General features: G+C 42.5%; 2 protein-coding genes across 4 annotated transcripts in view; one reads left to right on the top strand and one right to left on the bottom strand.

The window, feature by feature from the left end:
• Positions 1–326, bottom strand: part of selenof (selenoprotein F) — a 57,382-nt gene extending 57,056 nt beyond the window's left edge. Inside the window, exon 1 of the mRNA XM_041208693.1 lies at positions 171–326. Coding sequence (XP_041064627.1) covers positions 171–218 — 48 coding nt within the window. The 5' untranslated portion in view covers positions 219–326. The remainder of the gene's footprint in view (positions 1–170) is intronic.
• Positions 327–758: 432 nt separating this feature from the next.
• The window catches only part of hs2st1b (heparan sulfate 2-O-sulfotransferase 1b), a 236,901-nt gene continuing 212,913 nt past the window's right edge, over positions 759–24,746 (top strand). For 2 of the 3 annotated variants that reach the window (XM_041208578.1, XM_041208577.1), the window contains exon 1: positions 759–1,237. In XM_041208578.1, coding sequence (XP_041064512.1) covers positions 1,114–1,237 — 124 coding nt within the window. In that variant the 5' untranslated portion in view covers positions 759–1,113. The remainder of the gene's footprint in view (positions 1,238–24,746) is intronic. The other variant, XM_041208579.1, reaches the window with a different exon arrangement.

The raw sequence follows: 24,746 nt of genomic DNA, 5'->3' as shown, positions 1-24,746 counted from the left end.
AAACCATTTCCCGGCAGAGCTGAATTTCCTCCAATGAGGCCTAGTTCAATAAAATATGAGGAAATCCCGCCCAAAATCTAAACAACCCTCATTCATTAAATTAACAATAAACCACAACGAGAGCGAAGAGAAAGAGGCGAAGCATAAATATCAAACTGTTGAATAGTTACCGCATTTAATAAAGGGAAGAGCCAGAACAAGTAAACCTCAGCGGCCATCTTGAATCAGCAAAGGCCCCCCTCACACCCTCCCGACAGGAAATTATATAGCGTACCCTGCCTGAAGATAAATTATTACACTGTATTTACTTTCAATAATAACATGCGTTTTCTAAACACCACGATTTAGCAAATAAAATCTTTGTTTTTTTTTGGAGGGTTTCAATAATCGTCTTTCGAAGGCGCACGTTGACAGGCAGGCGAAGCAGACAGCTAAAAGAGAAAAAAAAATCACGGCCGATGCTGGATGGGTGAGATTGACTTGAGGGCGGACCATTGGGAAGCGGGGCGGAGGGTGCGATCGTCCTGTCAATCAAACGGGGATGGTGTCCAATGAGAGTGGAAGGTGGGCGGGGAGCGCGTTCTGTTGTGTGTTGGTGTTGGGTTTGGGAGAGGGAGGGGAGCTGCAGCCGGAGAGCGCGCGGGAGGCGGTTGGTGTTTGAAGGCGGTGGCGCGGGGCGGTGTGAGGGGCGGGTAGAGGAGGAGGAGGAGGAGGAGGACGAGGAGGGGGGACGAGAAGCAGGGTAGTGGTGGGGAGGGGGATGGGCAGGACGAGGGAAAGGGAATCAGACACCGAGTGTTGAGTCCAGCGAGCCGCGGCCGCCGTGAGTGAATCGACGTCGGCGAGAGCTCAGAGAGCGAGGCCGTCGATCGGCTGCCTTCATATTCTCTTGCGTTGCCCCTTCGACTCAGTGACACCGACGATGCCAGTGGGCAAAATTCTCACCTTTTCTCGGCGCTTCTGATTCCTCCTGCCCCCCCCCCCCCCACCAACTTTACCACCACCACCGTGTGTGTGTTATTTCACTCACTCTCCCCCCCCCCCCTTCCTCTCTCCTTGAGGTTTTCTTCAATTTTTTCCCCCTCCCCACTTGCGTTATGTCTTGATAATTTAATGGGGCTTCTAAGAATTATCATGCCGCCCAAATTGCAGCTTCTAGCGGTTGTGGCTTTTATGATCGCGATGTTGTTCCTGGAGAACCAGATCCAGAAGCTGGAGGAATCTCGGGGAAAACTGGGTAAGTCAGGACATTTGTTAGTGTGTGTGTGTGTGTGTGGTGGGGGGGGGGGGGGGGGGTTTAACACCCCACTGAGCTTGGTAGTTACCTAGATTGCAGTTTGCTCATGTGTCCATGCGTTCTTCCACTATCTGCTTTTGTTTTTTTTTTAAAGAGAAAAAAAAATCACTTCCTAATTCCAAACCATCCCCTTGAATGGTGCATTATTAATAAAAGCAGCTCTCCTGCCTGAACAAGTCCCGTCCCTGTTTTGTGAAATGCTTATCGTAAAACAGCAGCTGGCAAGGGCTAGGCCTGTAAGGAATTGGCTGGAGCCGTTGCTTCCACCCCAAAATTTAGAAAAGTATTTATATTTTCCTTTTTTTTTGGGGGGGGGGAGGGGGGGAGGTGGGGGTGGGAGTGGGGGCTGGCGGTCACTATGCATTGCCATTTAAGTGGACAAAAGGCAGTGGTCAAGACAGGGTTTGTTGCAATTGTTGTGCAACTTGAATTGCAGGAAGCTAAATCATTCATGCACATATTGCACGTGTATTACAGTTTTTAAAAATTGCCACAAGTTAAATTACAAAAGTGGGAAAGTTGCAATTCAGTTAGTCTGTTGTACCATTGGGAATTGCATTCGGTTGTCATATTTATGCACTATATGCAATTTTATCTTTTAAGAATGCTTGCTTCAGGCACAAAGAACTTGCAGATTGGCATGATGATTATTTGAGTTGTCTCTGCTGAGTCGGAGTGTGGGAAAAGAGAGAATTTCAGCCCAAGAAGGGGAAAGACTAGAGGATGGTCAAATTTAGAAAATTTGAATTGCTGCTTGAATGAAGGGGAATGGAAGGAGAAACTAATACATATTTGAAAGAGAATTGTGATTGTATAGAAAATTGTTTATAATGTGAATAGAAATACATTTTAGGTGTAGCATTTAAAATACTGTACTGAGCAATTAGAGGCAGTATTGTCATAGCAGATGTTGAGGGGGCTACTGTCATTTACTGTGTAGGAATTCTTTTAGCACTTGGGTTGAGTGTAAAACCTGTTTATAGATAAGTGCCCATGATCATCAACATAAATTAAAATGTGAGTTACTGCCTTAGAAAATCTAGTTTAAATATTTTGTGACTTGAGACAGGCCACCAACATGAATAGTCAATGTGCAGTACCGGTTGGACCCTCTTGAGATAGGTTGCAGAGACCAGAAGCTCTGATTTAAGAGGGAAATTTTGAGGGAGTTTTTAGTCAGTTGCACATTTTGCACCCCTTCCCCTAGGACAACCAATTTTAAGACTGGGAAGAAGTCACTGGTTTGGACTAGAAGTGTTGCCTAGGGGGTACCAGGAAGGTGAAAATTACTGGAGTGGAGAATACAGGTAGAAAGAAATTGCATCATTGAAAAAAGCTGTCTTTTTGAGTAACTTAAATCTTTAAAAAATTTAGTTTGCTATGTGGATTACGAAAAACTTGGACAATAGTTTGAATGAAGAATTACTTTGTACTCAGAACCTTCATTATCTAATATCTAATCAATGCATATGAAAGGTAATAGCCCTAAAGCTAATTCAAGGTAATGTATTCTGTCGTCCCTTCTCTTTGCTGAGTATGGAATTTTCTTGTAATCAACATATATCCCAATAAATCACTTGGTGTCTCAAGGTAATATTTTGCCTGTTTGAATGTAGGTACAGGAATCCCCTTGGAAGTGGCAAGAAATCCCAAGTTTTTCTTAACAATTAGTTCAAACCAATTTCAATGAAAATACCACATGTGATGGAAACTTAATAATGAGCATCAGGAAATGAGTTTAACACTCCTGTAACCAGATCTCTAGCTTCATATGACCTTGTAATTTGCCTGAGTTTTGTTCTTATTTAGAATTTTCAAATTGGGTTAAATTGCTGCCTAATATCTCACTCCTAGTCATGTATGTTACACATTCTTGCCACTGACTTTTAAAATGTTTCATTTTTGTTTTCCAAGAAATGTGACTTGCAAGGTTCAGTTTAATAATTATGTTGAACTGCTCCAGTCAATGAATGGCTTGTCATTTTGCTGCAGTTCAGTCCTATGCTACAAGATTGCTTTTGCTTTCTGCATTTTTTTATGGTTTGCTGACTAGGACAATTGACCAAATGTACTAAATTACCTTTCATAATCTTTGTCCCTCTCAGGAGTTGGATTTAAAAAAAACTCTGATGCAAATGGAAATGCAAATGATGCTTGTTCCAAGTGAATGGCACTTTCAGTTTTCTGCATGGTTGTTGTGCAATCTTATGTTGTGGAGTCCATTGTTTACACTGGATGCTCATTCTGAGCAAAAAAATTGTCTCGTCAGTCTTCAAAAAACTGACTGCAGAAAATTAGATGTTTATGCTGTCTTCTTCAATGTCGAAGGATGGATGGATGGAACACTTGTGCATGTTTGTTTGCTGCAACACTGTCCTGTTCCCTTTTGAACTGACAGTAATTCAAATTCTAAAAAATAGTGAAAATGATGAATCATTTCCATTATTAATAAGGGATCATTACCATCAAAATGCAGCCCTCCAATGCTTCAGTTCCAATTTGCTTTGACTATTGCTGTGGTTCAATTTACTAATTATTTTCATGTTTTCCTGCACTAAAACTTTAGGGACATCGGTTTATTGAGGGCATAAACTAAGCTATAAATCTATTTTGTTTTAGGTTTTATAAAAATCTAAATATTTTTAAAATAGCTATTGGTATGTTCTCAGAGTCATTCACTTTACCAATGATCCAGTTACTTTTGTAATGGTATAAGTTTAGTATTTCAATATCTTGTGTCTATCTGTTAATGATTATTAAAAAATGAATTTAATTCCAGAAGTTTATAAATATGAAATCAGTAACATGAACAGGAATATAGGTTAATGCTATCTGGAGTGCATTTTGTTTGAACTGAAATCTGGTTTTCAGCTGGGAGCAGGATTAATTATTTCCAGTGGTCATTTATCCAACCTATATAAACTATTTCTTAATCAGAAACCTATTTATGATAACTTATATTTTAGCTGTAACTATAATTCCCTTAGTTACCATGGAGAGAATAAAAGATTGATGTCTGTGTTCATTAATACAAATTAGTCTTGGTTTGTTTTATATTTTCATTGCAAATCTTTTTCTTAAGGGCTTCCTTGAAGCAGAAAGATGTGTTTATATAAATATGAAAAATCTCAAAGGGCTGCTATACTGTCCAGCTATAATGCAAAAGATAACATTTAGAAAGGAATAGCCAAATAAATGGAGGGGTGTCTCCATCACAAAGCAAGTTGAGCAGCCTCTATTGGGGCATGGAGCCTTGATGGACCAAATGGCCTTTATTCACAACATGCTTCATTTGCCAGTTTCCTTTTTTGAAGAAACATGTCCCTCAATTTTCTTTTCTTTCCTCTGTTTGCAAATTGTTTGATTTATATTTTGCATGGATATCAGTTCCAATATCTATTTATAGAGATGTACATGTTACATGGAACTTGTCAGTTATCCTTCTGAATGGCCTTAGGTCTTCAACATGAGATGGTTAAGTTTCTGTTCCAGCAATAAATTCTAGCATATTTTACAGTAAAGGTAATGTTAAAATTCAACAAGTTTAATGGTGAAATTTTTGTTCTATGTTCACTTGAATGGCCAAAACATAGGACAGTATAAATATGTGATTTGTCTTGTACCGCTCCTGTGAAGTGCCTTATGGCATTTCATTATGTTAAAGGCACAAGATCAATGTGAGTTATTGTTGTAGGTTTTGCCCATACAAACTTCGGTTGCAGATTACATTTTGAGTTATGAACATGGAGCAGGAGTAGGCCACTCGGCCCTTAAGCCTGCTGCGCCATTCAATGAGAACATAGCTGATCTGATTGTAACCTCCTGCTTACCCCAGATAACCTTTCACCCCCTTGTTAATCAAGTATCTACCTAACTCTGCCTTAAAAATGTTCAAAGACCCTGCTTCCACCGCCTTTTGAGGAAGAGGGTTCCAAAGCCTCTCAACCCTCAGAAAAAATTTCTCCTCATCTCTTAAATGAGCGACCCCTTATTTTTAAACCACCTCCTAGTTCTAGATTCTCTCACAAGAGGAAACATCCTCTCCACATCCACTTTGTCAAGGCCCTGCAGGATCTTAAAGGTTTCAATCAAGTCACTTCTTACTTTTCTAACCTCCAGTGGATACCTGGACAACCTTTCCTCTTAAGGCAATCTGCCCATTCCTGGTGAATGTTCTCTGAACTGCTAATGCATTTAGATCTTTCCTTAAATAAGGAGGCCAATATTTAACATAGTACTCCAGATGTGGTCTCAGCAATACCCTGTACAACTGTAACTCTTTCGAGTACAAACACATTTCCATCTGTTCCTATTCAGATGAAGTTACATTGTTTCATAGTTTGCCATTGTGAGATTTGAACTCTTGATCTTGGGGTTATAAACCCAGTACCATAACCACTTGGCTATTTAGGCCAAGCCCTGTACAACTGTAGCACAACCTCCCTACTTTTGTATTTAATTCCCCTCGCAATAAAATATAACATCCTATTAGCTTTCCTAATTACTTGCTGTACCTGCATTCTAACCTTTTGTGATTCATACACTGGGACACTCAGATCCCTCTGCATCTCAGAGCTCTGCAATCTCTCACTGTTTAGATAATATGTTCCCTTTTTATTCTTCCTGCCAAAATGGACAGTTTCACATTTGCCCACATTATGCTCCATTTGCCAGATCTTTGTGCACTCACTTAACCTATCTGTCACTTTGTAGCCTCCTTATGTCCTCTTCACAATTTACTTCCCTACCTATCTTTGTGTTGTCAACAAATTTAGCAACCACACCTTCAGTCCCTTCATCCAAGTCATTTATATAAATTGCAAAAAGTTGAGGCCCCAGCACTGATCCCTGTGGCACACTACTCATTACATCCCACCAACCAGAAAAAGAATCAGGTGGCAGAATAAGTTGATTGCACTATTTTATATAAAGCATATGGGATGCTTGTTATAAATAGAGTACAAAAGCAAGAAAGTTGTGCTAAAATAAAAATAAATGTTGGAAAACCTTAGGTCTGGCAGCACCTGTGGAGAGAGAAACAGAGTTAATGTTTTGAGTCCGTATGACGCTTCAGAACTTCGAACTCCATGGGATGGGGGCGTCACTGGCTAGGCGAGCATTTACTGCCTGCCCCAACTTGCCATTGAGAATTGTGTAGTCCCATTTCAGAGGACATTTAAGAGTCAACTACATATGTTGTGGGTCTGGAGTAGGCACACATAGGCCAGACCAGGTAAGGATGGCAGACTTCCTTCCCTAAAGGACATTAGTGAACCAGATGGGTTTTTACAGCAATCGACAATGGTTTTACGCTCATCATTAGACCTTTTTACTTCCAGATTTTTTTATTGAATTCAAATTTCACAGTCTGCCATGGTAGGATTCAAACCCACGTACCCAGAGCATTACCCTGGGTCTCTGGATTATGAGCCCAGTGACAATACCACTACGCCAATGCCTCCCCTAATTGATCCTACAATCATACTCACTTCCTCCCCACACCCCCACTCACAAGTCCCCCAATCTTGAATTGACTAGCTCCCAACACCTGGCACCCCTTCCAACCTGACCAGCCCACAGCACCCGACTCCCGCCTAGCTCCAACTCTTCTTTCTCCCTCCCCCACCACTCCAAGATCTGACCTGACTAGCCCCGCCCACCCGGCCCTTCCTCTTGTCCCCATGTCCCTAACCACTAGACTCCACTCACTTGCTCGACCTAGCCAACCAGCCAACCCTCTTCACACCCGACCCGACTAGCCTCCAGCACCCATCTACCCAACCTGACCTGACCAGCCCCCAGCACCCTACTCTTGTCTCCCCCCCGCCACCAGATCCGCCCCAACTAGCTCCTTTCCCCAACAATGCTGACCTGACCTGACTATCCCCAACCACAGGATCTGACCTGACATTTCCTCCCTACCCACCTTCCTGCTGCCTTGCCACCTCTCTAGCTTTTCAGAGAACCTTTGGTTCATTTAAATGCTTTACTTACAGAATATGGCAGCTAGTGCCACATAAAGGGAGCGTGGTTTCTGCGCTGATCTTTCCACTGCTTCCTCCAAGGATTCCTACACTGAGTCAGTTCTGCAGGATCTTCCTTAGCAAGACTACACTGCAAAATCAAAGGAAGGCACGTGTGTATATTTTTGCCTGTTCGGGGTTGGAAGTAGGAGTTCTGATCCTGAATGGAAAATTCAGACCTATATATTAGCTGTTAGAATATTTTTCCAATCTGTAGTGACATTCTGTAAATTTGTACACAATGGATTGGCATTTCATTTTAAAAAAGAAACTGAGTTTAATTTGGAAGGAACAATGATGTGTATTAATTTGCTGATGCATTTCCAGCGACTTCAAGTGAATGAACAACTTGCAATAAATTTACTTCCATTTGGAGGTTCCCATGCACATGTTCAGGATGATTCCTTCTGAATAAAGAGTACATTATTCTCCTTGATTTGGATTATCTGTATTGAATTTAGAACAGGTGTACTTCTTTTAAAAAAGGGTTGAATACTGTTCTTATTATAATTAGTATTGAGTATTAAAATTTTAGGTTTTTATTATTCATTTCCAAATCATAATCTTGAAGAAACTAAGTTACTGAATATAAAACTGATTGGAGAGGAACATGGGTATCTAGCAGCACAGGTACACAATTCAATAAAAGTATTGTAGATCGTGGTATATAAGTCAACCTGGTGTATGAGATTACCCTATTTGTTCAGTGCCAAAGTAATGTTTAGGCTATACCCAGCATATTAGTCGACCCCCTATTTTTCAACTAATAGCTATATGTTTAGGGTTATATTCACATTAGGAGTTGGCTGCAATTTTTCAGCTCAGAAAAACATGTTTAGGGTTATAATCACTTTCTAAGTTGGCGCATGGCATCAAGAAAGCAGTATGTGTCGCATTGCCAAGAAGATGCTCGGCATTTAAGACACAGAGAGCAGTCTGCACGTGGTGACTGATGAACAGAAAACTATCTGCAAAAAGAATAAAGCACAAAGCAGGTTGCAAGCTAAAATTGGGGGGTTGGATTCTTTGGAGAAAGGATTGAGGGCTGATGTGATAGGAGTCTTTAAGATTATGGAAGTGTTTGATAGGGTAGACGTAGATAAGACATTTCCATTTATAGATGGGGCAATAACTAAGAAACTTTAAAGGAATTCAGGAGAAATGCACTTACTCACAGAGTAGTTAGAATGCTGAACTCACTACCACAAGGAACAGTTGAAGCAACTAGCATAGCTGCATTTAAGGGAAAGCTAGATGGTGTTAGCTGTGGTGCAGTTGGTAGCATACTTGCATCTGAATCACAAGGTTTAGTTTCAAGCCCCACTCAAAGGCTTGAGTGCAAAACTTAAGGCTGACTCTCCAGTGCAACATTGAGCAAGTGCTGCGTTGTCAGAAGTGCTGCCTTTTGGATAAGATGCTAAACCGAGGCCCCACCTGCCTGCTTGGGTATATGTAAAAGATCCCATGGCACTATTCCAAAGAAGAGCAAGGGAGTTATCCCAAGTTTTCTGGCCAATGTTTATCCCTCAGTCAATGTCACAAATCACAGATTATCTGGTTGTTAGCAAGCTTCCTGAAACAGCAATGTGACGAGTGCAAATTAGCTGCTGCATTTCCTACATTACAACAGTGAAGTGCTTAATTAGCTTTAATGCACTTTGAGACGTCCGGTGACTGTGAAAAGCGCCAAGTTAATAAGGGTGGGAGAAGGCTTATCTGCAACATAACACAAATACCGGACAGGGACCTGTCGGACTGACTGACCTGTTTTTGTGCTGTAGATATTATGTAAAATTTTACATTTGGGCACACAAGGTGATGTTAGGACTGGTGATCAAAAGCTTGGCCAAAAGGATAGGTTTTAAAGATCTTGGAGGAGAACGAGGCTAGGAATGGAAATTCCAGAGCATAAAATTAATCAGCTGAAGGCATGGCCACTAGTGATGAAGAGATGAAAATTGGAGAGGTGAAACAGGCTAGCATTGGAGCAGTGCAAAGGTCTGTAGGATTGTAGTTCTACAGGAGGGGGGAATGAGGAGTGATTTGAAAACAAGGAATTCTTAATGTTTGTTATAGAATCCCATTTTTTTGTCATTGCAGTTAATCCAGTGATAATGCAGTGAGAAGTTGTGTTATATCTATGGTGAAATTGATTTTATAATGAGCTAAACAGTCCCTTTATGGAGAATGGTGATAAAATAAAGGATACCAATAAATTTAAGCTGGGTTCCATTGGGAAAGAAAGTGAAGGCAGAACAAAATGTGCATTCCAAAGTCGACTTTGGAACAAGTTATATTAAACCTGGCATACTGTACTTTATTGAAGATGTGATTAGTATCCCCTGAACTAGGCAGTCGGTTTTACTGTGGTCAATGTGTAAAAAAAATTATTTGAAATGAAGTCATGCCTCCATTAAAAATGTGCAAATGATAATGTAAGCTGTGTCTTAATGGTAAGTTTTTGTCAAGGGTCTCAGGATAGCTGTTAACAAATCAATTAAATGCTGTCCCTAAATCTTCGCTTTACCGCTCTCATTGGGGCCTCATTGCCAATGCTGTTTCAATGTAAGGTTACGATAAGCTGGGTCATTAATCAAGTAATGTATGTTCTGTGACCTTGTAATTCTCAAGGTGCTTGTCGTGTGAAAGAGAAATGTATACTGATTTTAAAAAGGCAGACAGAGAGCAAAGAAATATGAAAGTGTTGCCATTTTAGTCTGAAACGCGTCGTCCCCCATGCCCCACAACGTCACTGAATTTGGTTTGAACAAGAAATGGATTATTTCTTACAGCACCACCATACATAAAGCACAATAAGTGAGGTAAAGTGAGGGCTGATATAGAAACAGCTGGTCTGTTAATGAGTTTATGGAAATAAAGGGAAAAAAATGACAGGTAACATCTCTGGTTTTGTCAGGCATCTCCTCTTTGCAGCAGAAGTCTTCCTCCTTCAGTCAGGACTTATGCTAGTCCAAGAAAGAACATGCATTTATGTTGCGATTTTCAAACCCTTGACATATCTGTGTTTCATAAGCAGTGTACTACTTTGGAAATGCAGCCACTATTGTTCTATTGCTGTTTTCAAAGGCAGGTCCAGATTAAGCCTGGGAGCTGGACTTGTAGCTAGCTTTGCTTCTGCTCTTTACATTTCACCCTATTGCCAGCCTTATGGGCCTCTACCATCTGCCTTATGGCAATGTCCTCTACTCCCTCCTATCTAAAACTCGCTAAGCTTATTTTGTCATTTTTACTGATTTCACAGCTTATAACACTTGTAATGTATTTGGTGGCAAATAAGTTAAGGGGACTTGGAATGCTGCTGGTTTCCCACTGAGGATGATGAGGCAAGCCTCAGAGTATGTTGGAGGCAGAGGATGGCAAGTCAATTTTTAAACAAAATTATTTGGGGTGGGCACATCCGATTAAAGGGCTATGGAGAGTGAGGAAAGTGAATGGGACAGAGTGAATATCTGATAGGGAAGCATTCAGGAGGTAATAGGAGAAAGTGAGGTGAAGAATGAGAGGGAGAGGGAATTAGGGAATTGGTAATGTGCAGGTGAGAGAGAATGATGGATGGTGCAAGGTTTGGATGAGAGCTAGAGGGGAATGTGACAATGTGATACGAGGGAGTGTATCAATCTTTCAGGATTAGCAGCAAGAAGCTTGATTTTAAAATGCCATTTCATTCCTCGTCAAAATAATTCCAGATTAAGAATGATATCTTTATTTTTCTAAAAAAAAAACTTAATATCTTAAGCTCTAAAATTATTTGAGAAGCTAAACCTGAGGCTTTTGAATTTGTGTACACAGAATTTGTGGTTGTTTTGTTTCTTCACAAAAGATCCAACAGACTGGGTGCTTTATTGTAATATATAACATTATCCTTTCACTCCTGGGTCCTGATAGATTTCAACATTGGATAATATGTCTGATGTTTCCTGCTGCCTGAAATATCACCATGAAATGTTGTTGGCTCCATTCTTGGTGACTGTAGGCTCGCTTTCACCTCTATTAATTAATAGTCACGCTCAGGCTGTAGTTGCTAAAGTTGTATGGTGTCCATGAAGATAACTGGAGTGAAGGGGCTGAGAATAAAAAAAATCAGCATAATTGCAAATTTCTACATAAGATCAGCGATTGTCCCGTCAACAGGCAAGGTAAGTTGAGGGGAAAGGTGCAGAAGGGAAAAGCCACTGTGTGATTGGCATTGACTGACATTTTTCCATTCCACTTTTATACCAGAGTAGTTTACAGAACTGGTTAAATAATTGCCAGACTTCAATGCTAACAGTCAGTTTTTAAGACATACATTTAGACAAAGAATGAAGATACTGGTGTAGGAGACAGATCTGAAAGCGTACACTCATTAAGTAGTTGGGTATCCCTCTACACCTCCATCCCCCACCAGGATGGTCTGAGGGCCCTTAGCTTCTTCCTCGAATAGAGGCCCGAACAATCCCCATCCACCACTACTCTCCTCCGTCTGGCTGAACTTGTTCTCACGCTGAACAATTTCTCCTTCAACTCCTCTCACTTCCTCCAAATAAAAGGTGTGGCTATGGGTACCCGCATGGGCCCCAGCTATGCCTGTCTCTTTATGGGGTATGTGGAACAGTCCTACTCCGGCCCCCTTCCACAACTCTTTCTCCGGTACATCGATGATTACTTCGGTGCTGCTTCATGCTCTCGTCGGGACTTGGAAAAATGTATTAATTTTGCTTCCAATCTCCACCCCTCCATCATTTTCACGTGGTCCATCTCTGACACTTCCCTTCCCTTCCTTGACCTCTCTGTCTCAATCTCTGGTGATGGACTGTCCACCAATATCCATTACAAACCCACCGAATCCCACAGCTATCTAGACTACAGCTCCTCACACCCCGCTTCCTGTAAGGACTCCATCCCATTCTCTCAGTTCCTTCGCCTTCGTTGCATCTGTTCCGATGATGCTACCTTCAAAAACAGTTCCTCTGACATGTCCTCCTTCTTCCTTAACCGAGGTTTTCCACCCACGGTCGTTGACAGGGCCCTCAACCGTGTCCGGCCCATCTCCCGCGCATCCGCCCTCACGCCTTCTCCTCCCTCCCAGAAACATGATAGGGTCCCCCTTGTCCTCACTTATTACCCCACCAGCCTCCGCATTCAAAGGATCATCCTCCGCCATTTCCGCCAACTCCAGCATGATGCCACCACCAAACACATCTTGCCTTCACCCCCCCTATCGGCATTCCGTAGGGATCGCTCCCTCAGGGACACCCTGGTCCACTCCTCCATCACCCCCTACTCCTCAACCCCCTCCTATGGCACCACCCCATGCCCATGCAAAAGATGCAACACCTGCCCCTTCACTTCCTCTCTCCTCACCGTACAAGGACCCAAACACTCCTTTCAAGTGAAGCAGCATTTCACTTGCATTTCCCCCAACTTAGTCTACTGCGTTCGTTGCTCCCAATGTGGTCTCCTCTACATTGGAGAGACCAAACGTAAACTGGGCGACCGCTTTGCAGAACACCTGCGGTCTGTCCGCAAGAATGACCCAAACCTCCCTGTCGCTTGCCATTTTAACACTCCACCCTGCTCTCTTGCCCACATGTCTGTCCTTGGCTTGCTGCATTGTTCCAGTGAAGCCCAACGCAAACTGGAGGAACAACACCTCATCTTCCGACTAGGCACTTTACAGCCTTCCGGACTGCATATTGAATTCAACAACTTTAGGTCTTGAGCTCCCTCCCCCATCCCCACCCCCTTTCTGTTTCCCCCTTCCTTTTTTTTCCAATAAATTATAAAGATTTTCCTTTTCCCACCTATTTCCATTATTTTAAAAAAAAAACACCCCCACTAGAGCTATACCTTGAGTGCCCTACCATCCATTCTTAATTAGCACATTCGTTTAGATAATATCACCAACTTTAACTTTAACACCTATGTGTTCTTTTGTACTATTGTTGTTGACATCTTTTGATGATCTGCTTCTATCACTGCTTGTTTGTCCCTACAACCACACCCACCCCCCCCCACCTCTCTCTCTCTCTCTCCGCCCCCCACACACACACCTTAAACCAGCTTATATTTCAACTCTTTCTTGGACTCGAACTCAAGTTCTGTCGAAGGGTCATGAGGACTTGAAACGTCAACTCTTTTCTTCTCTGCCGATGCTGCCAGACCTGCTGAGTTTTTCCAGGTAATTCTGTTTTTGTTTTTGTTTTGGATTTCCAGCATCCGCAGTTTTTTTGTTTTTATCTAAGTATTTGGGTGTGCCTGTTTATGGTTTGATGACTTTCAACTGATGTTATTTTGCTGCATTAGTTTTGTGACTGACCCTTTTTATAATTCTAGTTAGTTGTACTCCAGAACATCAGTGGTTTATTTGCTACTTGAAGTTTTGGATAACATTTTTCCAGGTAGTTTCAATCTGTGTTTGAGCTGTTGCAAGGTCTGGTTTGGCTAGAATTCAATCTAGTTAGCTAAGTTGCACTGGTTTCCCAGTCCTATAAATACTCATGGACCTTATATCATTGTTAAATACATTGTTCCAATATTAAATCAATTCTCCTTCAAATTTGAGACAATTAATAGGATTAATTTGCCCTTTAATTTACATGAGCACTATTGAGAGAGCTTGCCATTGATTGTAACATTTCATCATTCTTCATTATCAGTCATGATACACTGCCTCTGGTGGCAGATGAGAGCTAACCCTGACAAGTTGAGAAGTGACACACTGTGCTTCCAGAAAATTCTTGGTTCTTGAATCATGCAGTATTTCTTTTTTTCTGTCTCACTTTGAAAGAAGGAAAGCCTCAGGTATTTTAAATTCCATTGCATCAAACTCACAGCCGGAATATTCTCTGACAGCAAAATTACTAGTGCATACTTCATTTCAGCTATGCCATGTGCTAAATCCATACGTATTTTGCATTTTTAAATGAATTGTTAATTACTAGTTGTGAATTATTCCTTGTTAAACCTCCTACTTTTTTGAAACTTTTTTTATAGACTGGCCATATCAATGTTGTGGTTAAGAGCAGTGTAGAGGTTAGGCACTCCTGACAAAGTGGCTCACCTGCCCACTCAGAGCTTCTCTATCATCCACAAGGTTTAAGTCAGTTGTGTGAGGGAATATTTGCTACTTACATGCTACTTTGGGGAACTCAACACTGCCCAGAATAGAAATGGCTGGGAACATGACATTGGACCAAATATGTAACCCCTCCAGTACCAGTATGCACCATCTACAGGTTGAACTGCAGCAGCTCAACAAGGTTACTTAACTGGACCTCCCCCACTGCAATCTATATTTTTAAGAACAACAAGGAAACATCTTCATGTCTTGGAAACATCATCATCCTCAAGTTTGTGTTTTTTTCTTTTATGGGATGTGGGCATCGCTGGCAAGGCCAGCATTTGTTGCCCATCCCTTGGACTGAGTGGCTTACTAGGCCATTTCATAGGGCAGTTAAGAGTCAGCCACATTGTTGTGAGTCTGGAGTCACATGTAGACCTGACCAAGTAAGGACATATTTCCTTCCCTAAAGGATATTAGTGAACCAGATGGGTTTTTATGACAACCGATGGTAGTTCCTATGGTCACCAGTCCGGATTTTATTTAAATTCCACCAGCTGTCATGGTGGGATTTGAATCCATGTCCCCAGAGTATCAGCCTGGGCCTCTGGATTACTAGTTCAGTGACATTACCACTATGCCACTGTCATCCTAAACCACATACCATTCTTTCATTGCTCTTGGTCAGTATCCAGGAATGACCTATCTAACACCATTGTAGGGTCCAAAGAAAAAGTTAACATCTCCTTCAGGCAACTTGGGGCAGGCAATAAACACATCCTTTTACAGCATCACCCTTTTAGCATTACCCACACAATGAGAGGAACCAATTGCATTTACAAGGCAACTTTAACACAGTAAAGCACCCATGGTGCATTTATTTTCAATCCATAATTGCCTTTGAGAACTGTTACTGTCCATCTGGTTTATGTGCACCCACAGTGCTGTAAGGGAGGGAGTTCCAGGATTTTTACCCGGTGACAGTGAAGGGATGGTGATTATATTCCCAAGTCAGGGTGGTGTGTGACTTGGAGGGGAACTTGCAGATGATGATGTTCCCATGGGTCTGCTACCCATATCCTTCTAGGTGGTAGAGTTCACAAGTTTTAATGTTTTTCAAGGACCCTTGATGAATTGCTGTGGTGCATCTTGTAGATGGTACACACTGCTGCCCCTCTGCGCCAGGTATTTTGCCCTGGATGGAGTCAAGCTTCTTGAATATTGTTGGCTGTACTCATCCAGGCATGTGGAGCAAACTCCATCGCTCCTGACTTGTACCTTGTATATGGTGGACAGGCTTTGGGAATTCTGCAGGTGAGTTACTTTTGCAGAATCCCAAGCCTCTGATCTGGTAGCCACAGTAGGCCCATTGATGAAGCAGGGTGGCGATGCTGTGAATGTCATGGGGAGATGGTTAGAACCTCTTTTCTTGGAGTTGGTCACTGCCTGATACTTGTGTGGTACAAATGTTGCTTTCCACTTAGCGGTCCAATCCTGAATGTTGTCCAGGCCTTGCTGAGGTAATTCCTCAGAGACTGAAGCAATGGTACTACACTCTAATCATCAGCCAACATCCCCACTTCTGACATTATGTTGGAGAAAAGGCCATTGACGAAGCAGGGAAAGTCTGTTGGGCCTGGGACACTGCTGAGGAACTCCTGCAGTGATGTCCTTGGGCTGAGGTGATTGGTCTCCAACAACCATAGCCATCTTCCTTTGTGCTAGATATAACTCCAGTGAAGAGTTTTCCCCATGATTCCCACTTCAGTTTTGCTGGATGATGCCACACTTGGTCAAATGCTGCCTTGATGTCAAAGACAGTCACTCACCTCACCTCTGGAATTCAGCTCTTTGTTCCATGTTTGAACAAAGCTGTAATGAGGCCTGCATCGATGTGCAGGTTATTTCTGGTAAGTGCCACTTGATAGCGTTGTTGATGATAGTTTACATCATTGCTGATGATTGAGAATAGGCCGATGGAGCAGTAATTGGCTGAATTGGATTTGACCTCTTTTTGTGAACAGGATGTACCTGGGCAATTTTCCAAATGTTCGGATAAGTGTCAGTGCTGTAACCATACTGGCTACGGACACGGTTAGTTCTAGAGAATAAGACTTCGCAGTACAACTGGCTCGTAGTCTTCCCTGAATCCAGTGCCTTCACCTGTTTCTTGAAATTGCATGGATTGAATTGAATTGGCTGAAGATTGGCATCTGTGATGCTCAGAAACTCAGGACGGGGAGAAAATGGATCATCCACTGGGCACATCTGGCTGAAGATGATTGCAAACGCTTCAACCTTGTTTTTTGCACTGGCGTGCTGGGCTTTGCCATCATTGAGGATGCGGGTGCTTGTGGAGCCGCCTTCTAGCTTAATTATTTAATTGTGCTCCACTGTTTGAGACTGGATGTGACAGGCCTGCAGAACTTTGATCTGTTACCTGTGGAATCACTTAATTCTGTCTGTCACATGCTGCTTCCACTGTTGTAGCTTCATCCTGTGCTTGGGACTGCTTCTGGCATGCCCCACTACACTCCTCATTGAGCCAGGGTTCGTCCCCTGGCTTGATGGTAATATTAGAGTGAAGGATATGGCGAGCCAAGAAGTTAAAGATTGTGGTTGAACACAGCAGCAGTTTACTGCAGCTGTTGGCCCACAGCGCCTCATGAATGCCCAGTTATGAGCTGCTAGATCTGTTCTAAATCTTCCCATTTAGCATTGAGGAGACCATAAAAAAATACTGCTGTATTGATTGGTTGGTTTATTCAGGCAACTTTCTTTTCTATGCAAGATGGCTGTTCCATTGATTTGTCATTCAGTTCGCCATCTGCTGGCTTTTTGAGAGAGCTGATCAATTTTGTCCCACATCCCAGCTTTTTTCCCCAAGACCTTGCAAATTATCTCTTGTAGTACATACCCACAGAAAAGTTTCTTTGGAATCTGATCTCACCAACCTTTTGGGCTGCATTCCAAGTCTTAATCAGCTGAAGCAATTACCTCTTTATTTTGAAATTATTTCAAATCTATGACTTCTGGTTACCAGCCCACTTGCCAGAGGAAATAATTTCTCCTTAGTGGCTTTATCAAAATGCCTCAATTTTGCCTATATTGGATCTGCCCTTCTGGGCTGTATGTATATTCCCAGCCTCTTCAATCTCTCCATATAACTGAACTCCCATTCCTGGTAGCATTCTGATAAACTACGAGTGCACTACCCAATGCCTTGACATTCTTTTTAAAGTGTGGTGCCCAGAATTGAACATAATACTCCAGTTGAGGATTAACCAGTGTCTTATATAGGTTTTTGCATAACTTCCTTGTTTTATATTATATGTCACTTTTAAAGCCAAGGAAGCTATTTGCTTTTTTAATAATCTTTGCAATTTGTGCTTTCCAGCTTTAATATTTATGAACATACACCCCCAGGTGTCTCTCTTTTGCACCTTCTTTAAAATTGCACCATTTAGTTAATAATAACTCTCTTCACCCTTCCTACTAAAATGTACCACTTCATTTTTTTCTGCATTAGATTTCACCTACTATGTCCATTTTACCAGTCTGTTATGTCCTCTTGCAGTCTATTACTATCTTCCTCATTGTTTATTACTTCTCTCACAGTGCTGAGAGCTCTCTGAGGCAGTCCATCAGGATCAGGGATGTCTTGCTTCCACCCCAGTTCAGTGTGTTCTAAGATGGCTGGTTAGCCCAATGTGCAACCTGGGCATGTGGTGCTTGGAGGGTTGGGTAGATGGTCTGTTTGGAAGTTTGTGCGTTCCCTCCGATGCCTTGACTTGGCCTCTGCACATTCCCAACAAAGTGTCTCGATGTGTTCAGTGCCTTCCCATATGAGCCTTCTCCATTTTGGTCAGTAACAAGCCCTGCCTTGACTGAAAGTAGAGCAAAAACAAAAAATGCTGGAAAAGCTCCAGGTCTGACAGCATGTGTGGAGAGAAAGACAAGAGTTAACGTTTCGAGTCTGTACATATGGACGCGAAACGTTAACTCTGTCTTTCCCTCCACAGATGCTGTCAGACCTGAGTTTTTCCAGCATGTTTTGTTTCTGTTTCAGATTTCCAACATCCGCAGTATTTTGCCTTTATATCAGAGTAGAGCAGTTGCTTTGGGAGACAGGTGGCAGGCATATGAACCACATGTTCCAACAGTGGAGCTGGTTTTGAATGATGAGTGTCTTGATGCTGGGCAAGGTGGCTTGGGAGTTGATACTGTTGGATCATGTTTCTTGCCACAAGATTTGGAGCATCTTGTGAAGGCCCTGCTGGTGCTTTGAGGTGTCTGCTATAGATTAAGTCTCCAAAGAGTTTGGGGACCACTGTTGTCCTATAAACTATGACCTTGGCTTTGGATTTGAGATCCTGGTCCTCAAATACTCTTTTCCTCAGTTGGCTGTAGGCTGCGACTGCATGTTGGAGGCGATGATGAAATTTGTCATCTATTTCTGGCTTCGTCGAGGGGAGGCTCCCATGATACGGAAAATGGTTCACATTTTCCAAGATCAATTAGTTGATCTTAAATCAAATGGGGGAGGCGTTGTGCTGTAGGAGGTGTTTGGAAGAGGACCTTAGTTTGCTGGGTTTTTAGTGAAAGACTCATTTTGTGATATGCTTCGGAGAAGGAGCTGACAATGACCTGGAGCTCGGTTTCTGAGTGAGTGCACAAGCGTCATCTACATACTAAAGCTGTATGACTGAGGTTGGGGTAGTTTTGATATCTCACAGCAAACCCAAGTACTCAGATAATGTATGCCTTTTATTAATTGGAGCAATATCCTGCTGTATTTTGGTTTGGCCTGTGGATAATTGAAGCTCCACCGCATACAAAATCATATAATCTGATATTTTCAATAGCCATTTTGATCAGGTACTGCATAGTCAACTCAGAACCAATGTCATGGCATTTGGAGTGGGGGACAAATGGAAGAATGCATAGCAAACTGGCCACAAAACAGAAAGTAAGGAGTTAAGGTTAGTTATTTAGACTGGCAAAATATGTGAATTTCTGTCCCACAATTTGGTGCTGAAACCACGATTGTTTACTAGTTACATAATCCATTTTGGATCTGGAATTGAAAGGACAATTTCAAAATTTGTAGATTACACTAATTTTTGGAGGGTGGCGTATAGATACAGAGGAGAGCTGACAAAATATGGAAAAATATCAATAAACTTGCAGAATGAATGTGCAATTGGCAAATAAATTTCAATATAAAGTGTGAGGTGATTTTGCTATGAAAATTAAGGAGGTTACATGTTCTTTGGAAAATCAAGTCTCCTTGGGGTAGAGCAGCAAAGAGATCTAGAGGTACAGATACACTAATCGCAAAGTAGTGATGCAGATTAATGAGGCTGCAGATTGCGGCTATTTAAAAATAATAAAGCAAACGAAGCTTCAAGGTTTATTTCCAGAAGGATGAAGTTGAAAAAGAGGGAAGTTATGTTAAACTTGTATAGAACTTTGGGTAGACTAGAGTTGGAGTACTGTGCACAGTTCAGTTCTGCATATTTTTAAAAGGATGTAGAGGCACTGCGGAAAGTGCGCAAAAGGAGATTGATGAGAATGACACTAGAACTGACAGGTTATACGTGTTAGCAAAGATTGAGCAGGCTGAGTCACTTTTCTCTAGAGAAGAACAGTTTGACAGGTCATCCAATGGAAGTATTAGAAGAATTTGATAGGGTAGACTTAGAGCAGATGATTCCATGTGGGCAAGATGAAAACGTAGTGTCATAAATATAGAATGGTTGCTAATAAATTCAACATGGAACTCAGGAGAAACTTCTTTACCCATAGTAACAATGTGGAACTTATCACAAGGAGTAGTTGAGGCGCGTAGCATAGATACATTTAAGCAGATGCCAGATAAACACGAGTGAGAAATAAATAAGAGATTATTCTGATAGAATTGGGTGGAGGATGCTTGTATGGAGCATAACACCAGAGTAGAGCAGTTAGGCCAAATGGTCTGTTTCTGTGCATTATATATATGCACACACACGCGCACACGCACACATGCACATTTATAGCTTAGAGTTACACCGAGATCAGTTATTGTGGTTTAAGTGCTGACAGATGAAATCTTGCATAACAATATATTGAATTCTTAGTGGATAGTAAACACATTTCTTGATCTTTTGGAATGAGACTCATTAGGATATGTTTGTGTATTTTAGTACTTGTGTTTTGTCTAAAATTTCAGTAAGTTGCAATAATCATAGTTGATGAAAATGTCAACATGTCCTCCACCAGCAGACTCTAAATATCAGCTTCTTGGGAACAGAAATGTTATTTTTTTTGCTCCAGATCCAAATTCGTCAACTGGATGCTGTCTTAAAAAATATTTTTTTATTTTATGCTGCTGGCTACTAAAGCTGCCAGAAGTTAATTTTCTATTTTGATCAAGAACCATCGTAGCTTCAAAATAAGGAGGCAAAAAACTTGCATTTCGTTACTGCTGGACTAAGGAAATGAATCCTTCAGCTGTCTAAGTATTCCAGGCGAAATGTGCAGTTTTCTACTCCAGTGGAAATATTAATAGTGGGCAGTTGCCTGACGCATATAATTGTTCATCTTTGGCATTGTTATCTAGAAGTTCAGAATGATGAGTATGAAGAGCAGTAGATGCAACACAGTCTAACACAGGTGCTTAAGTGAGATTGAAGGCACAGTGTTGAGGTAGAGGAGAAAACCCTCTAGTTCATGCTGAACCCACACTTCATATTTGGTTTGGGAGTGTCAGATTTTGATACTCAGTGCCAGAAAAGTTCCATTCTCTCCTCTGATCCTTTAATTTGATGAATGAAAATACTACTGTGGGGGAAGGAAACAAAGTAGTATTTGTAAGAAGAGGGGTGAAATATAAGCTGGTTTAAGGTGGAGGGGTGGGGAGAGAAGTGGGGCCTATGCGGGTACCCATAGCCGCACCTTTTATTTGGAGGAAGTGAGAGGAGTTAAAGGAGAAATTGTTCAGTGTGAGAACAAGTTCAGCCAGATGGAGAAGAGTAGTGGTGGATGGAGATTGTTCGGGCCTCTGTTCGAGGAAGAAGCTAAGGGCCCTCAGACCATCCTGATGGGGGATGGAGGTGTAGAGGGATTGGACGTCCATGGTGAAGAGGAAGTGGTTGGGGCCAGGGAACTGGAAATTGTTGATGTGATGTAAGGTGTCAGAGGAATCACGGATGTAGATGGGAAGGGACTGGACAAGGGGAGAGAGCTGTCGGCGTGACATTAGTTGTCTCAATTTCTCTGCTCCTCTCACCCATTCTAATCTGTCTCTCTCTGAACTTACTGCACTCCTTTCTCTCAGGTCCAACCCCAACATTGTCATCAAACCCACTGACAATGGTGGTGCTGTTGTTGTCTGGCGCACTGAGCTCTACCTCGCGGAGGCTGAGTGTCAACTCACAGACACTTCCTTCTACCTCTCCCTGAACCATGACCCCACCACTGAACATCAAGCCATTGTTTCCAGGACTGTCACTGTCCTCATCTCCTCTTCCTCCCACACCTTCCAACCTGATAGTCGCCCAACCTCGGACGGCCCGCTTCTACCTCCTACCCAAAAACCACAAACAGAACTGTCCCGGTAGACTGATCGTGTCAGCCTGCTACTGCCCCACGGAACTCATTTCTCGTTATCTTGACTCCCTTCTCTCTCCCCTTGTCCAGTCTCTTTATGGGGCATGTGGAACATTCCTTGTTCAAGTCCTACTCCAGCCCCCTTCCACAACTCTTTCTCCGGTACATCGATGATTACTTCGGTGCTGCTTCATGCTCTTGTCGGGACTTAGAAATATTTATTAATTTTGCTTCCAGTCTCCACCCCTCCATCATTTTCACATGGTCCATCTCTGACACTTCCCTTCCCTTCCTTGACCTCTCTGTCTCAATCTCTGGTGATAGATTGTCCACCAATATCCATTACAAGCCTACCGACTCTCACAGCTACCTTGACTACAGCTCCTCACACCCCGCTTCCTGTAAGGACTCCATCCCATTCTCTCAGTTCCTTCGCCTCCGTCGCATCTGTTCGGATGATGTTACCTTCAAAAACAGTTCCTCTGGCATGTCCTCCTTCTTCCTTAACCGAGGTTCTCCACCCACGGTCGTTGACAGGGCCCTCAACCATAACAAAAACAGAAACAGAATTACCTGGAAAAACTCAGCAGGTCTGGCAGCATCGGTGGAGAAGAAAAGAGTTGACGTTTCGAGTCCTCATGACCCTTCGACAGAACTAGGTGAATCCCAGGAAGGGTTGAAATATAAGCAGGTTTAAGGTGGTGGTTTGGGGGGGGGGGGGGTTGGGTTGGGGGAGAGAAGTGGAGGGGGGTGGTGTGGTTGTAGGCAAAAGCAGTGATAGAAGCAGATCATCAAAAGATGTCTCAGACGGCAGAACAAAAGAACACATAGGTGTTGAAGTTGGTGATATTATCTAAACGAATGTGCTAATTAAGAATGGATGGTAGGGCACTCAAGGTATAGCTCTAGTGGGGGGAGCATAAAAGATTTAAAAATATTTTAAAATAATGGAAATAGGAGGAGGGAAAAAGAAAAATCTATATAATTTATTGGAAAAAAACAAAAGGAAGGGGAAAGAAACAGAAGGGGGGTGGGGATGGAGGAGGGAGGTCAAGACCTAAAGGTGTTGAATTCAATATTCAGTCCGGAAGGCTGTAAAGTGCCTAGTCGGAAGATGAGGTGTTGTTCCTCCAGTTTGCGTTGGGCTTCACTGGAACAATGAAGCAAGCCAAGGACAGACATGTGGGCAAGAGAGCAGGGTGGAGTGTTGAAATGGCAAGCGACAGGGAGGTTTGAATCATTCTTGCTGACAGACCGCAGGTGTCCTGCTGAGTTTTTCCAGGTAATTGTGTTTCTGTTTTTGTTTTGGATTTCCAGCATCCGCAGTTTTTTGTTTTTATCTTTGGGCGCTCAACCATGTCTGGCCCATCTCCCGCACATCCACCCTCACGCCTTCTCCTCCCTCCCAGAAACATGATAGGGTCCCCCTTGTCCTCACTTATCACCCCACCAGGCTCCGCATTCAAAGGATCATCCTTTGCCATTTCTGCCAACTCCAGCATGATGCCACCACCAAACACACCTTCCCTTCACCCACCCCCGGCGGCATTGTGTAGGGATTGTTCCCTCCGGGGCACCCTGGTCCACTCCTCCATCACCCCCTACTCCTCAACCCCCACCTACGGCACCTCCCCATGCCCACGCAAAAGATGCAACACCTGCCCCTTCACTTCCTCTCTCCTCACCGTCCAAGGGCTCAAGCATTCCTTTCAAGTGAAGCAGCATTTCACTTGCATTTCCCCCAACTTAGTCTACTGCATTAGTTGCTCCCAATGCGGTGGTCTCTACATTGGAGAGACCAAACGTAAACTGGGAGACTGCTTTGCAGAACACCTGCGGTCTGTCCGCAAGAATGACCCAAACCTCCCTGTCGCTTGCCATTTTAACACTCCACCCTGCTCACTTGCCTACATGTCTGTCCTTGGCTTGCTGCATAGTTCCAGTGAAGCCCAACGCAAACTGGAGGAACAGCACCTCATCTTCCGACTAGGCACTTTACAGCCTTCCGGACTGAATATTGAGTTCAACAACTTTAGATCGTGAATTCCCTCCTCCATCCCCACCTCCTTTCTGCTTCTTGCCCCTTCCTTTTGTTTTTTCCAATAATTTATATAGATTTTTCTTTTCCCACCTATTTCCATTATTTTTAAATCTTTTATGCCCTGCTAGTCTTTCCACCCCACCCCCACTAGAGCTGTACCTTGAGTGCCCTACCATCCATTCTTAATTAGCACATTCGTTTAGATAATATCACCACCTTCAACACTTCTTTGTTCCTTTGTCTGTGACATCTTTTGATTATCTGCTCCTATCATTGCTTGCTTGTCCCTACAACCAGACCACTCCCCCCCCGCCCCCCCCCCCACCCTTTCTCTCTCTCTCTCTCTCTCTCTCTCTCTCTGTCTCCCCCCCAACCTTAAACCAGCTTATATTTCACCCCTCTCCTTATATTCACTCAGTTCTGTGGCAGGGTCATGAGGAATCGAAACATCAATTTTTTTCTTCTCCGCCAATGTTGCCAGACCTGCTGAGTTTTTCCAGGTAATTCTGTTTTTGTTTTGGATTTCCAGCATCCGCAGTTTTTTGTTTTTATCTAGTATTTGTAAGGCAGTGTAAAAGAGGTGGAAAAAATCAATTATATCTTGTTTAGCATTTTTAGTAGTATCGTATATACTTGAGTAACAATAAATTTGTTTAATAGTTGACCCCCAACTTTTAGTCAAAAAATCTTAAATTTTTCATTTACCGCAATTCATTAGTCGTTAAAACT

The sequence above is a fragment of the Carcharodon carcharias genome, chromosome 16 (genome assembly GCF_017639515.1).
Source record: "Carcharodon carcharias isolate sCarCar2 chromosome 16, sCarCar2.pri, whole genome shotgun sequence".
In the NCBI taxonomy this organism is placed as follows: Eukaryota; Metazoa; Chordata; class Chondrichthyes; order Lamniformes; family Lamnidae; genus Carcharodon; species Carcharodon carcharias.
Note: the sequence above shows the minus strand (reverse complement) of the source record. Positions and strands in the feature narration are given on the sequence as shown.